At 36.2% G+C, this 15,270-nt stretch overlaps 1 protein-coding gene across 12 annotated transcripts in view; it reads left to right on the forward strand.

Annotated features, from left to right (window-relative positions):
* Window positions 1-15,270, forward strand: part of FUT8 (fucosyltransferase 8) — a 342,855-nt gene that overhangs the window by 233,756 nt on the left and 93,829 nt on the right. For all 12 annotated transcript variants that reach the window (XM_032593385.1, XM_032593383.1, XM_032593384.1 and 9 more), the window contains 3 exons: window positions 3,108-3,223; window positions 3,339-3,501; window positions 13,497-13,611. In XM_032593385.1, the coding sequence (XP_032449276.1) occupies window positions 3,108-3,223; window positions 3,339-3,501; window positions 13,497-13,611 (394 nt within the window). The remainder of the gene's footprint in view (window positions 1-3,107; window positions 3,224-3,338; window positions 3,502-13,496; window positions 13,612-15,270) is intronic.

A 15,270-nucleotide genomic window follows, 5' to 3' on the forward strand; every position in this document is an offset into this window, starting at 1 on the left:
TGTCCCCTTTGCTCTCCTCCTTTTCTCACTGGAGAAGGTGTAGGTCCAGGGAGAACCCCTTGTGTAGCACTGCACTGACCTGGAGGAGGAGCAGTGCAGTCAAAGTGAAATCGCTCCTCTTATCCTTCTAATGTTTTTCTTGTCCAAGGGGTTGCTTCAGCCTCACCCCCATGTTCTGGAATCTTGACAAATATTTATAGATAGTTGCTAGTTGCCCTTTCCCTGAAGGGGACCAAAAGTCGGGAACTACCTATTTTGCTGTCTTTCTGATGTCTTTCTCCTGATTCTAGTCAGTAATTAAACCGGTTTATTAAATCATTGTTTCATGTATTTTGTCTGGGTTTTCATTGGTTTTGGGCATTATGGTAAATTTAATCTCTGTTGCTTCATCTTGGCCAGAAGATGTCCTATATATCTTTTGCAAAGTGAGTATGATAATAATAATAAAAAAAAGAACAACATTCAATTCCCAAATATTCAGATAATGTCCTTTCAGATTGACTCTTTTCTTGATACGTTTTAGAAAGAATAGTCTTTATTGTGTACCGTTTTTTTACTGGCTTCTCCATTACTTTTCTTTACCTACAGTTTATCCACAGTTGGATTAGATTATTATATATAATAATGTAATGTCACTTATGTATTTAATATAATTATATTATGTATTTAATATATTATATATGATAATGTACTATCACTTATTTATTATGTATGTTTTACTAAAATTAGATTAGATTTAATACTTAATGGAAATCTGCTGAAATCATTTTATGCTGTTTTTTTCTTGCCTGTTTTACCTTGATGTTTTTCCATCAGTATATGAAGAAATGAGATAAAACAGAGAACCTAGACATATCTTTGTATTGTCTGAGATTTTGTGTCATTAAGGGAAACGACATTCTTGTCTTATGACATATTGTTGTCAAGATTAATTCCTTGACTACTTTCAAGAGGTAGTAGTTTTATTCTGTTTTCAAATTATTTCCTTGAAATCAGCCACCTAATTCAGAAAGAGATTAGGAGCCAAATTTTAAAAACTAGATACCAGGAAATGCCTCATTTATGAATGTACACACATTTGAGCTTATAAATTGGGTAATTGTGCACGTAACAGCTCTACTTATTGTATCGTTATTCACTTTGTGTGTATACAAATGAAGGCTTTATAATTCAAATTTTGTAGCCTGGGATACTCATGATTAGAGAATGGTTATTTTTCATGCTCCCATTCAGTGTTAATGCATACAACTATAGAATACCTTGTTACACTGCTAGAGCTTCTTTACTAAACATGTATACTGAAGTGGTATAGGTAAGTAATAGTTAATTTGGCCTCTGTAGTCTTATTATATAAAAAAATGTAAGAAAAGGCATAAAAAATCTGCGTTAGTGTCTTTGCATCAAAGGACTAAGCTGACATCTGAATTTAAGTTCTGCTAAGTATATTTTAAAAATTAAGTTCCCAGGACACCTGAGTGGCTCAGTCAGTTAAGCGTCCGACTTTGGCTCAGGTCATGATGATCTCACGGTTCGTGAGTTTGAGCCCATATTCTGCTCTGTGCTGACAGCTCAGAGCCTGGAACCTGCTTTGGATTCTGTGTCTCCCTCTCTCTCTGCCTTTCCCCTGCTCATTCTCTGTCTGCCTCTCTCAAAGATAAATAAGCGTTAAAAAAAAATTAAGTTCCCTTAAAATGATTGTAATGGTAAGAATACATACCCAGATATTTCGAGATTATAGCTCGTCTTTAACATGACTGAGCCCAGATAGTTTATTGTCCTGATAGTTTATTGCCAAACACTGAGTTCTTTTATAGATTTTGGAAGAAAAATCAGCCATTATTTAATCTTCATAATAATTATGCAAATGTATGTATGTATGTGTTTATATATATGTGTGTATGTGTGTTAGTTTCCTATTGCCGCTATAACAGATACCACTTTGTGGCTTAAAACAATGAAAATTTATTCTCTTAACAGTCTGGGACATTAGATGTCTGAAATGAGTTTAACTGGGCCAAAGCCACAGTGTCAGCAGGACCACATTCCTCTGGGAAACTGTAGGGGAGAATCTGTTTCCTTGCTTTTCTCAGCTTCTAAAGCTGCATTCCTCGTATTTTTGCTCATGACCCCTTCCTCCATCTTTAAAGCTAATAGCCACACAATCTTCTCCTCTCTTGGGATGAAATCTCCCTCTGCCTCTCTCTTATAAGAATACTTGTAATTACAATCAGGGTCCACCTGGATAATCCGAGACTATCTCCCCATCTCAAAATTCTTAACTTAATCACACATTTCAAGGTTTTTGTGCCATGTAAGGGAGCATTTGTAAGCTCCAGGATTAGGATGTAGATACCTTTTGTAGCCAGAATGGAGTACAGAATACTGCCAAAGCCATATAAAAACAAAACATGTTAGAAACAAGTACAGTTTGGAAAGAAGTTGTACAGATATGTTAATAATGTAAACAAGAGACCCCAGAGTTGTTCTGCTGTGTTCCAACATTTTATATTGTTAATTGGTATTTTTCATTTCTGATAGAAACAAACAGGATATTAATATTCATCTTTTTTCTGATATACTTCATCTTCTACTCTTGTCTTTCCCTTCTATAAAACCAATACTTAGTAATCTAAGGTCATGAGTTCATGAATTGGAACACAGATTTACATAGCCTGATACTGTGATTAATTCAGAAATAATTTGTATTTGCTATTTGAACACAGGTATGTGTTCAGACACATGTTTTCTTATTTCCCTTAAGCTTTTTGTCACCCTCTCCTTTACCTTTGTTGCTCTTGATACTAATGAAGAATTGACCACTTTGCCACTGATGATGGTATTTTTCTAAGTAATATGATGAGAGTTTTTAGGACACAGTTCTAAAGGTTCCTTTATTCCTAGAAGATCATAGATCTCTGAGCTAGATTATTTTTTTCTGTTTCTGTTCAGTATCATTCCATTGTTTGGAGAGAAAACTTTATTTCCTGATTGTAATGTATGGTTTGTGCCTCCTAGAGTCACCAATAAATATGTTGTAGCAAAGTAAGCTTTAATTTTGTTACATAATTTATAAGCTAAATGTTTGCATTATCTTTTCTAAACTACAGGATACCAGAAGGCCCCATTGATCAGGGACCAGCCTCAGGAAGGGTTCGTGCTTTAGAAGAGCAGCTTTTGAAGGCCAAAGAACAGATTGAAAATTATAAGAAACAAACTAGAAATGGTAGGTGATTATATAGTGTTTTTCTGCTTTAGTATATTGATATTACCACAAATAATTAAAATTTTCCTTCATCAAAATGTTGGGAATACTGATACTATTTATTCTTTGACTGCAGGTCTGGGGAAAGATCATGAAATCCTAAGGAGGAGGATTGAAAATGGAGCTAAAGAGCTCTGGTTTTTTCTACAAAGTGAATTGAAGAAATTAAAGAATTTAGAAGGAAATGAACTGCAAAGTCATGCAGATGAATTTCTGTCAGATTTGGGACATCGTGAAAGGTGCTATTCTTTTTTTTTTTAAGTTTTTATTTATTTATTTTGAGAGAAACAGAGGCCCTATGAGAGGGGGAGGGGCAGAGAGAGAGATGGAGAGAGAGAATCCTAAGCAGGCTCAACACTGTCAACACAGATCCTGACATGGGGCTAGCCCATGAACTGCGAGATCATGACCTGAGGCAAAACCAAGAGTCAGATGATTAACTGACTGAGCCACCCAGGCATTCCACATGCCATTCATTTTTTACATTTCATTTGGGCTTTGGTAGAGATTATAATCTAAGAATATAAACTGGAACTCTTGTTCATTTCCCTGCTGAGTGGTAAGTGACACCTACCATATTTAAGAGCAGAAGAGTACCTGAGGTTTCAAGGACAATAATTCCCAAATGATCAACTAGAATATATCACTGGAAAATATTATTTAAAATGCATTTCTAGATATCTTTATAACCCTAAGTAAACTCTGAAGGTAGTGATGTCAGCCAGTAATACATTAAAATATCTTCTTGTAAATATCCTTCATATACAATCAATAATTGAAGTGGTGTATGTAGTTTTACATTATAGTACATTGGAACTCATACTGAAGCTGGCAGTTACGTTTCTAATTGAAACATTAAAAACTTTGAAATAGCACCTTTTTCAGATTTCTAATGAAAAGTTAACAGGTTTTTGATACAAAGGAGCATTCTTTTATTTATTTTTCTACTTAGTTACTAGACATAAGAATCTGAAATCTCCCTAGTTAAATTTATTTCTCCTGTTTGCACATTTCTGAAAATATGCAGTTTATCTTCCATAGAAAAGAAAACCTTTTGGTACTGATTAATTCATGCAGAACACAGTATATCTGAAAATCATTATAAATACAATGAAACCTGTCCTTAGGCTTATTATATATACAAGTCTATCCCAGTAGGATTCTCATGGCAATTACTGTCTCATTAGTGAACAGTAAAAGAAAAATTGTTGTATTAACACAACCTACCACTGTGAAGAGGAAAAGAATTACCGCACAATCGAGAGATTCATATATATTTACATCATCAGCAATATTGTAGGGATTTTGAAATATTGCTCTGCTATTTTAAGTGAAATTACAAATAAAATCCACCAGTTTATTGGATCATTTTAGGATTAATCTATAGAAGTAAGCAGAAGGGCATTGAATCATTAGGGGCTCCTGAATTATTAGGGGCATTGAATTATTAGGCCACGCATTCAGCAGTCCCTTTGAAAATTTTAGCCATACTTAGACCATTAGACCAAATGCTGACTAATTCTAGGCACGATTCTGTTAATTGGAGCTGTGTGCTTGTATGCTTTACTTATTGCAATTTTATAGGGAAAGGCAGATCTGAAGAGGGTTTGAGTTGGGCAGACTATGTGGTATTTAAAGGAGAATTTTGCTATTGATTTCTTAGTGTTTAAAGTTTGAGTGATTTAATTAAATTGCTTGAATTTAATCTTCATATATTTTCTAGATTGAAATCATTATTTAAAGAATTATTTTTGTGCATATATTTTATGACTGTATGTAGAAATGGAAAAATATATGCAAATATACACATGAAAAAAGTTGGGCCCTAAAGTTGATATAAATCGATGTTAAATTTTTTGTAAGTTGAATTTTGTTTTAAGTATATTAGGATTCTGACACCACCTTTTAGTACATGTTAAATATTTCACTGAAAATAAAAAGGGAAAGATATCCAAGTTTCCCCAGGCGATTTCTTTTACTGTCTTTAAGCAGAAATTATAAGGAACTTGGGATGCAGCTTCACAGGGTAGGAATGTAACTGCAGGCAGCTGTGGTAGAATGTCGTGATACAATAATGAAAAAGCGTAGCCAGACATTGGAGAAATAACCTACAGTTATGAATGTACAGTGGAGAGGATCTGTATGTGTGCAGAATATGCCATCTCACTGATCATTTTCAAGATTTTTAGGTGTAAGAATTAAAATTAAAACAGTTTTGTGTTTCCCTCTGGTGATTTTTAAATTACGTAAAAATCCCCATTTCATTTTTACACTTACCCAAATATAGTGTATAGGTTGTCTAAAAGCCTGTGTTCTCTGATAAGTCAGTTAGAAGTTGAGTCTGTCAATGTTTTCATTCAACTTTCCCTCTGAATCACTCTTGTCATCTTTTGGTTCAGAAAGACATCAATAATAGGAAAGACATTTATGGGCTCTTGTTTCTTCAAAGGGTTTTTTCTTTCTTAGAACTTTGTTCTGATATAAACGCTGATCCTCTTTTTTTTCCCCTTTCTAAATCAGTTTTATTGTGACATAATTTATGTACAAATGCTTTCAGTTTTGTTAGCACACCCCAGAATCAAGATACAGAACATTCTGCAGCCCTGAGAAGTTTCCTCATGCTCCTTTGTAGTCAGCACCTCCCCACCCTCAGTCCTTGGCAGTCATTAGGTTTGTTCCTATCCCTATTTTTTGCCTTTTCCAGAATTTTATGTAAATGCAGTCACATATTATGTAGCTTTTTGAGTGTGGTTTCTTTCACTTGGCATAATGCATCTGAGATTCACCCATGTTGTTTTGCGTATTGATAGTTCATTCTTTTTACTGCTAAGTAATATTCCATTGTACGGATGTACCACAGATAGTTTATCCATTCACCAGTTGAAGGACATTGGGTTGTTTATATGTTTTGTTGATTATGAATAAAGCCACCATAAACACTAACATACATGTTTTTGCAGAAACGTATTTTCATTCCTTTTGGATTAATATCCAGAGTGGGATTTGTGTGTCATATATTGAGTGTCTATTTAATTTATAAGACACTGCCAAACTAGATTTTCAAGTGACAGTTTCATTCTAGTGATAATATATTACCATATTTCATGGTAATAGAGTCAAATTTACCTACTGTTTTTGAACATCATTGATCATAAATTGACTGTGGCCTGTCTCTTTGAAATAATGAGGGAGATTAGCAGTTTAGAGTGATTATTTTTGTGATTGTGATTTTATTATTTGTGTCATAGTATAGGTTCAGTACTTGGATTTATAGCTGTATATATTTGTCTTTCAACCTCTGGGGATATCATTGAAAATTCTGCTTATCACCGTGTTAGGTTGCCCAAGACATATTTAACTTAACCACTGTTGCTTTGGGTCTTTTGCATTCCTTACGTTGCCAGACACCATGTTTATGAGATAGTTACTAGAACTACTTCTTTCTGATTTTAGATTATAGCAATTATTAAACTTCAAACTAAAGGACAGGAGGGCTTACAGGGCTGATGAACTATTTCTCAATTAACTTGACTGAAATTACTGAGAAATAATCTGGTGAAACAACAATCTCATTGTCCCTGCCTGGTCTGCATCATCTCATTATCAGTAATACATAACGCAGCTTTGGTAAGACTGAGGTGAGATGTTTCCCAAGTGATAAATGCTAATTATACCTAATTATGCTGATTGGCCTTTTGATATTGTGTATAGGGGTTTATGTAGCAACGGAAAGGACTTTAACTCAGATAAGGCGTGCAATATCTGGTTGCAGGGAAGATTGGTAGGTTGATAGCTTACAGATTTGTATAATCAGAATTGCTGATCATAGCTATTGTGGTACGGTAGTTTGTGTTTTCCCTCTCTGTTTAAGGTAAACTCTACTAGACTGTCTTTGAAAGGTCAAAGAAATGATATTTCCACTCTTGAAAAATTAAGCTATTCTTTGTTTTTTATTTCATACACACTCACATACACAGAAGAAGGAATGAAGACCTTTGAGATGTGATTTGATTGAGACTTACATTAAACTGGAAGGTAGATGCTCTTTCTTCAGTTGTTAATTCCTTTGGCCAAAATGTTTTTGTATGATTGTCTTTCTCCTAAGGAATCCAGGTGTATTTTTAAGTGGTGCTAGAACATACCTCCAAATATCCATGGACAAAGGGAGATCTTGTCCTATGAAGTTGTCCTTAATTTTCTCATCACTTAGTCTTTATCAGCCAGATCATGATTCTCCATCTTCCATAAGGAGACATCTTCCCCTAAAATAAAGTTTGCATTGGAAGGAGAATCTAAAGGTGGAAAAAGACATCTCATCTAATGACTTTGATTCTGTTTTTTGCCTCCCCGCCCTCCCGACCTTACATCTCTCTGGATGTGATTTCCAAACTCAAGAATGATTAGACATTAAAAATAGTCACTTATTAAGGATTTCCTTCATGGCAGTTATTATGATAAAGGCTCTCCATTCATTATTTTATCAGCATAGTAATACTTTGAGGCAAGCATTATTATTCTCAATTTGATAAATAAAGTTAGACTCAGGCCTAGAGAAATTAGATAGTTTACACAAGTAAGTGGCTGAGCTATTTTTCTCCAAAATATTTTTTCTTTTTTCTTTGATATGATTTATTGTCAAGTTGGCTCACATACAGTGTATACAGTGTGCTCTTGGTTTTTGGGGGTAGTTTCTTATGATTCATTGTTTACATGCAACACCCAGTGCTCATCCCAACAAGTGCCCTCCTCAAATACTTTTTCTTAATTGCTAAAGACTTAGCTTCTCTGAGCTTTATTTTTCTCTTCTACGCATGGGGATATAATTCCTATATCATAACATTATGTTGATTAAATGTGGGAAAATATATAAAACAACTTCCACAGTGACTGACACATTGTAGTTTCTGGTAGACTATAGTGGGACCTGCATAAGGAAAGCCTCATAAGAGGGTATAAATAGAGAACTCTTAGATGCTTCAGGGCAAGCACAAGTAAGGGGAAATTGTCATAATGCTCAACAGCAAGAATTTCAAGGTTTGGGACCTATACATAAGCCTGGTGGACATCACTCACCAAGTAGCATAATTATGGCCTCATATGATAAACTATTTTTGTTGTTGCTCTTATGGACTCCCCCCCCCCCGCCCCGCCCCACCCATGTGGGCTGTCAAAAAGAGGTGGTATCTTAGAATTCCTCCTTGAGACAAGGGAGGCAAAAGGAATATTGTCTTCCTATCCGTCTCTAGATCACATTTTTATTCTTTGTACTGCTTATTTCTGCCCCAGGAGCAAATCATAGTAAAAGCAGCCTTGGACAAAACCCAAATAAGTTTTCTTGCTCTTGATCCAGATTTACCTATGGGTTAGACTCTGTAATATAGCCTCCCTTAGTCACATTTACTTCATAAATGGTAGTTCCTTCACCTTGGGATTTTCTTGAATTATATCTGCTCTGTGCTGACCCTGAGGGGGAATTTCTATCTTTAACATTTTGTAAATTACTTTTTTTTAGAGGTTTTTTTTTTTAGTGTTTTTATTTATTTTTGAGACAGAGAGACACAGAGCATGAGCAGGGGAGGGGCAGAGAGAGGGAGAGACGCAGAATCTGAAGCGGGCTCCAGGCTCTGAGCTGTCAGCACAGAGCCCGATGTGGGGCTTGAACTCACGGAGTGTGAGATCATGACCTGAGCTGAAGTCTGACGCTCAACTGACTGAGCCCCCCAGGCGCTCCTATCTTTAACGTTTTGAATCCAGTATAAACAAAATACTTGTGGTTCTTCATTAGCATAATTGAGACAAACTCAAACATTTAAGAATAGTTTTGGGGATATCAAAATATAGAAATAGGAAAATTAACTAAAAATACAAAGAATATAAATGTAGCCCAGCTTTTGAAATAGAGGTTTTGACACCTGTCATAACTGGCTTGCTGTCAGAATCATAGATTCTGTTCTAGTCTACTGGTTATTCTCAGGCATCTATACTCCACCCACAAGTGACTAGCACTATTCTGCTGGTCTTTTGCCTGGTTTTGCATTTCCCAGCTTTGACCTGCCCTCATACCAGGCCTTAAGATTCATCATTCATCTCCTAGATTTCTTGATCAATCAGTTCATAGTCAAAACCAAGATGGCCAGATTTCCAGCTTTTAGGACACTTCTAGGAGATTTGATTTAAGAGTAGAGTCACTGAAAACCAATCATTTCTATAGAATGGATTTTAGTCACCATATTTCCCAGTAACGATCTATATACTTTGCTTATTCTCATATCTTTGGCTAAAAGATGACAAATTTTGCAGGATGGTAATTTCTAAACATTATTGAATCAGCAAAGAACTAAATTTAAGATTATTTCCACTCATCATCAAGGAAATACAAATCAAAACCACAATGAGATGCCACCTCACTCACACCTGTCAGAATGGCTAACATTAACAACTCCGGAAACAACAGATGTTGGCGAGGTTGCAGAGAAAGGGGAACACTTGCACTGCTGGTAGGAATGCAAACTGGTGCAGCCACTCTGGAAAACAGTATGGAGATTCCTCAAAAAATGAAAAATAGAACTACCCTACGACCCAGCAATTGCACTACTAGGTATTTACCCAAAGGAAACAAGAGTGCTGTTTTGAAGAGGCACATGCACCCCAGTGTTTATAGCAGCACTATCAACAATGGCCAAAGTATGGAAAAAGCCCAAATGTCCATTGACTGATGAATGGATAAAGAAGATGTGGTGTGTGTGTGTATATATTATATATATGAATAGTACTTGGCGATCAAAAAGAATGAAATTGCCATTTGCAACAATGTGGATGGAACTAGAGTGTATTATGCTAAGCGAAATAAGTCAGTCAGAGAAAGATAAATACCACACAATCTCACTCATGTGTGGAATTTAATAAACAAAACAGATGAACATAGGGGAAAGATAAAAATAAGATAAAAAAAGAGAGGGGGGGAAATCATAAGAGGCTCTTAAATACAGAGAACAAACTGAAGGTTGCTAGAGGGGTGTCCGGTGGGGGAATGGGCTAAATGGGTGATGGGCATTAAGGAGAGCACTTGTTGGGATGAACACTGGGTGTCATATGTAAGTGATGAATCACTAAATTCTACTCTTGAAATCATTATTACACTATATATTAACTAGCTTGGATTTAAATAAAATTAAAAAAAAATACATATAAGATTGTTTCCTGGGCTTATCTTCCTTACATGGTCTCTAATGGGAAGGCCCAGAAAAAAAGATTTAAAAATTTTTTTTAATGTTTATTTATTTTTGAGAGAGAGAAAAAAATAGAGTGCAAGTGGGGTGTGGGGCGGGGGGCAGAGAGGGAGGCACCGAATCCAAAGTGGGCTCCAGGCTCTCAGCTGTTAGCACAGAGCCTGATGTGGGGCTAGAGCTCATGGAGTGCGAGATCATGACCTGAGCTGAAGTCAGACACTCCACCAACTGAGCCACCCAGGTGCCCCAAGAAAAAAAGATTTAAAAATCAAGTTTAATTTTAGTTGACTCCTGGAATAGACCAACTTATATTGAGACTGACTGTGTTATTATAAAAAATTAGTGTACTTTTTTTTGGGGGGGGGTATATGGCCCTCTAGTTCTGTGTGAGCTTGGTTATTGCACTTTCTTGACAGAGATTGGGATGGATGTAAATAAATTGCCAAGACTTAATACTGATATAACTTGGTAAAAACATTTTTATGTTTTCTAATTTATTAAAAGACACAAATTAGCTTTTATTCCCACTGATTAAGGAATGGCTTGATTACTATGATGTGAAAGCATAACCATGCCAATTTTGATATTTCAGAGAATTCTCCTCTCCAAATTAGACCTAATGTAGTTTTTACCCTCTTGAGGCCATATGATTGTCAATGAAATGTAGTGCTATTTGTCTATTGATATGTGTAGGTTTAATGTTAAAGCCATGGAAAGCATATTGAATTTCCTTTTTTCCTGCAACTGGCATTTCCTGCAACTGGTTATTTATCCCACTGTACTATATCTCCACAAAGAGTGCTCCTATTTAAAGTTGAGGCTTACAACAGGTTTTGTGATCACTCATAGCTGAAAGGCAGGAAAAAGCAAAGGACCACATTTGGATATGATGAAACCTATAAAGTAGAAAATATAATGAGCATGATGAGAGTGATGAGGAAGAGGTTATTGAGAAAATAATTTAAATAAACTTCCAGCTGAGCCCTGCAACACCATTATAGTCCGAGATTTCTTATATGTTTCCACGATCAACTCATACAATTTCATATAGGTGGTGACTTTTCCCCTAGTAAAAGTAAAACTATAAAAGAATACTGTAAGCTACATAATAATCCAGAGGGGCCTGTTTTATAATCTGAAAAAACTTAAAAGTTGACCTTCTGTCCATTGTGTAAGACTAAGTTAATTTGTTAAGGAGGCAGTAAATTGTAGGTTTGGTTTTTCCCATTGCAACTACTCTTTAATAAAATTTTTTGAAAATGCTTAGAATCTTAGGCGAGAATAATAAATATTAAAAAAAAACATTACATATTTGACTGTTGCCCTGGTCAAAAAGGAAATAGTCAAGCTGTGGAATGCCCTGTGCATCGCTGATGTTGATACATTGAGCAAATGCCTAAAATGCTTCACAGATGACCCTTTTGTTCCAAAGCATTGTGCAAAGCTGTTCCACTATTAGTTAGATGTATTCTAAACTATGGCTATGATTTTTAATCTTTATTTGTATATTCATAATAGTGTTGCTTTATTCAAGACACTAGCTATTATTAAGTATTCTCTGTTAATTTTGTGTAGTTCTAATGCTTTTCTGTGGTAGTAAATAACAATTTAGTTTTTCCTGTGGGGTGCCAGTGCTTTGTTATTAAATGCTTTACCGTGTTATTAAGTACTTTACCATCTAGTTAAGAACCGGGAATAACAAAACTGAGGCTATGCCATGTACTCCTGGGTAAATCACAATTGTTGAGGGCTGGTTTCGTTATCTGTTTAAATGAGTTCTTACTGATCAGTCCCCTTCTTCAGTGTGCTGTAAGGCACTGGCTACTGGATCATATTTCTGACTGGCCTTCAGTACCACGTATTCCTAGCACCCATGCCCAATGAGTACTTTCTCTTGGTTGTAGAATTATTAGTAGGTATTCTTCATACACAAGGTAAAATCTCTGAAACAACTCTCAGAGTCATTATAGCATAAATAGCAATGTCTTAGTCTGTTCAGGCTGCTATAACAAAAATACCAAAGGCTGTAATTTATAAACAATAAAAATTTATCTCTCACAGTTCTGGAGCCTGGGAAGTCCAAAATCAAGGTGCTGGCACATTTGGTGTCTGGTGAGGACCTGTTTTCTTATTCATGAACAGTGCCTTCTCCATCTGTCCTCACATGGTAGGAGGGCCTAGGGAGTTCTGTGGGGTGTTTTATAAGAGCACTAATCCCATTCATGAGGGTTCCACCCTCATGACCTAAGCACCTCCCAAAGGTCCAAATTTGGCCCATAGGCTGCTTTTGTGAATAAAGTTTTATGGGAAAACAGGCACATGCATTCATTTGCATATTGTCTATGGTGGCTTTCCTGCTACAAAGGCAATAGAGGCCCACAAATCCTGAAATATTTATTATCTGTCCCTTTACAGAAAAATGGTAGCTGAGCCTTAGTTTGGATCGTTGTTTAAGAGTTATGTCGGGCACCTGGGTGGCTCAGGTAGTCTCTCTCTTTCTCTCTCTGTCTCTCTCAAATAAATAAACATTGAAAAAAAAGGGTTATGTCAGAATTTTCCTCTTATCTTTTATTCCAACCACTCAGAGTGTTTATGTATGAAGAGATAATTTGAGAGGAGGAAGGAAATGACAGAACAAAAATGTAGTCTTCAAATCCTGGCACCAACTTATTTCTCTCCCTTATCTTAATCGACCTGTTTCTTTGCTATGGTTTTCCATTTCCCCTTGATCTTCGTAGTGCTCTGTGTTGGGAAATAAGTGCAGCTGACTGACCTGGAGAAAAATAGTAGGTTTTTCTCAACAGTGAAAATTTACTATAGGAGTGAATCTTGGATGTGAGGGACTAATTGCTGAGTTTAACAATCTTAATAGAAAATCAAGGATGAGAACCAGTGTCACTGTGAGCATCAATCTCTGAAGATTTTGACTCTCTTCTTATGACTTTGTGTAATCCTGTGAGGAAGTACAAATAAGTCAGACCTCCAAATGTTGTTTGTTTTAATAGGTCTATAATGACGGATCTATACTACCTCAGTCAAACAGATGGAGCAGGTGATTGGCGGGAAAAAGAGGCCAAAGATCTGACAGAACTGGTCCAACGGAGAATAACATATCTTCAGGTAAGGAAATTAGGTAAAGAAATAAACACGAGTGAAAAAAGAAGGAAAATCATAATAAATAAGACTAAGAGTTGCTGTTGGTTTTTAGTCTTCATAGCCCTTTGCTTTTTTAAAGTATTTACTCATTTTTCATATTTATTCAGAAAGATGCTATGTTATGTCTGCAGTGCAAAGATGGCTAAAACAAAGTCCCTGCCTTAAGGGAGCTAATTCTTATCACACACACATATACACATGCACATGCACGTGTATGTGCGGGCACACACACACACACACACACACACACACTACAATGCAAAGTAGGAAGTGCTGCATTTTATGTGACACATACAGATGAAATGCTCAGGAATAGCTTGTCAGGAATAAGCTTTGTGGAAAAGTTGTCAGGAATAGCTTTGTGGAAAACATACTATTTGAATTGAGCTGAAAAGGATAACTAGATAGGATTTAGACACATAGAAATGGAAAAGAGTGTACTAGTTGGAGTGTATGAGTAATGGTCCATAGCTGGGAAAGAGGAGGACAGGAGCCCAATGAGAAATGAGATACTTTAGTTTGTCTGAGGTTTTAGGTAGTATGAACAGGTAGGATGGAAAATAAACTGAAAAGGTACGTTTGGGAGCCAGATTGCAGAGGTCCTTGGGTGCAGGTTAATAACACTTTATGATGCATAAGCAGCAAGTGGTTGCTGAAAGATTTTATTTGTTGCATAAACATCATTATAACAACAAACAGCCCCAAGTCCCAGACCCTTTTAAATTTATTCTCTTCGGGGTTCTTTTGTGTTCTCTTTTCTTTTAAAAAAAAAATTTTTAATGTTTATTTAATTTTTTGAGAGAGAGAGAAAGAGAGAGTGGGAGAGCAGCAGAGAGAGAGAAAGACACAGAATCTGAAGCAGGCTCCAGACTCTGAGATGTCAGCACAGAGCCCGACATGGGGCTTGAACTCAGGAGCCACGAGATCATGACCTGAGCTGAAGTCGGATGCTTAACCGACCAAGCCACCCAGGCGCCCCTCTTCTAGCTCTTATTAATATGCATACCCAGTCTTACATGTTTGTAAGAACAGTGTTGATTTACTTTTTAAATTTTGGCATTTTGCTCAAAATGCCATCAGCTTTTTCTATTTTGGAGTCACAACTTGCTTTTGAAAGGTTTTTTACACATAAGAGTGGCATAATGAGAGTGATGCTGTTAATCTGAAGGTATTATTTTGGCTGAAGTGGATTAGTATTGGAAGAGACTAGAAGCAAGGAGACGATTTAGGAGATGAGGACCATCTGCAGGTGAGAAAATGGAGGTATGTGGCAGTTTGCATTGGAAGTGAAGAGATAAATTTGAGAGAGACTGGGAAGGTAAAATTAAGACGCCTTTCCAAGTGGGGGAAAGAGTTGAAATGACTGGGATAATGGGCACATTGTTAACTGACAGGGAACTTAGAATAGTCTTGGGGAAAACAATGAATTAGTAAGTAACTTCACAACGCTTCAAGTTGAAAGCTGTTCCCATCCTTTTCTAAAACTATTGATGGTATACTTTCTGTGTATAATCATTCAGCTTTCCTTCTAAGGTTAAAGTGTCTTGTAAAAGCAAAATAATAGCCGGTGACTTAATCCTGCATATTTCAAGGTACACATTTTCCTACACTTAAATAGGAAAA

The sequence above is a fragment of the Lynx canadensis genome, chromosome B3 (assembly GCF_007474595.2).
Source record: "Lynx canadensis isolate LIC74 chromosome B3, mLynCan4.pri.v2, whole genome shotgun sequence".
In the NCBI taxonomy this organism is placed as follows: domain Eukaryota; kingdom Metazoa; phylum Chordata; class Mammalia; order Carnivora; family Felidae; genus Lynx; species Lynx canadensis.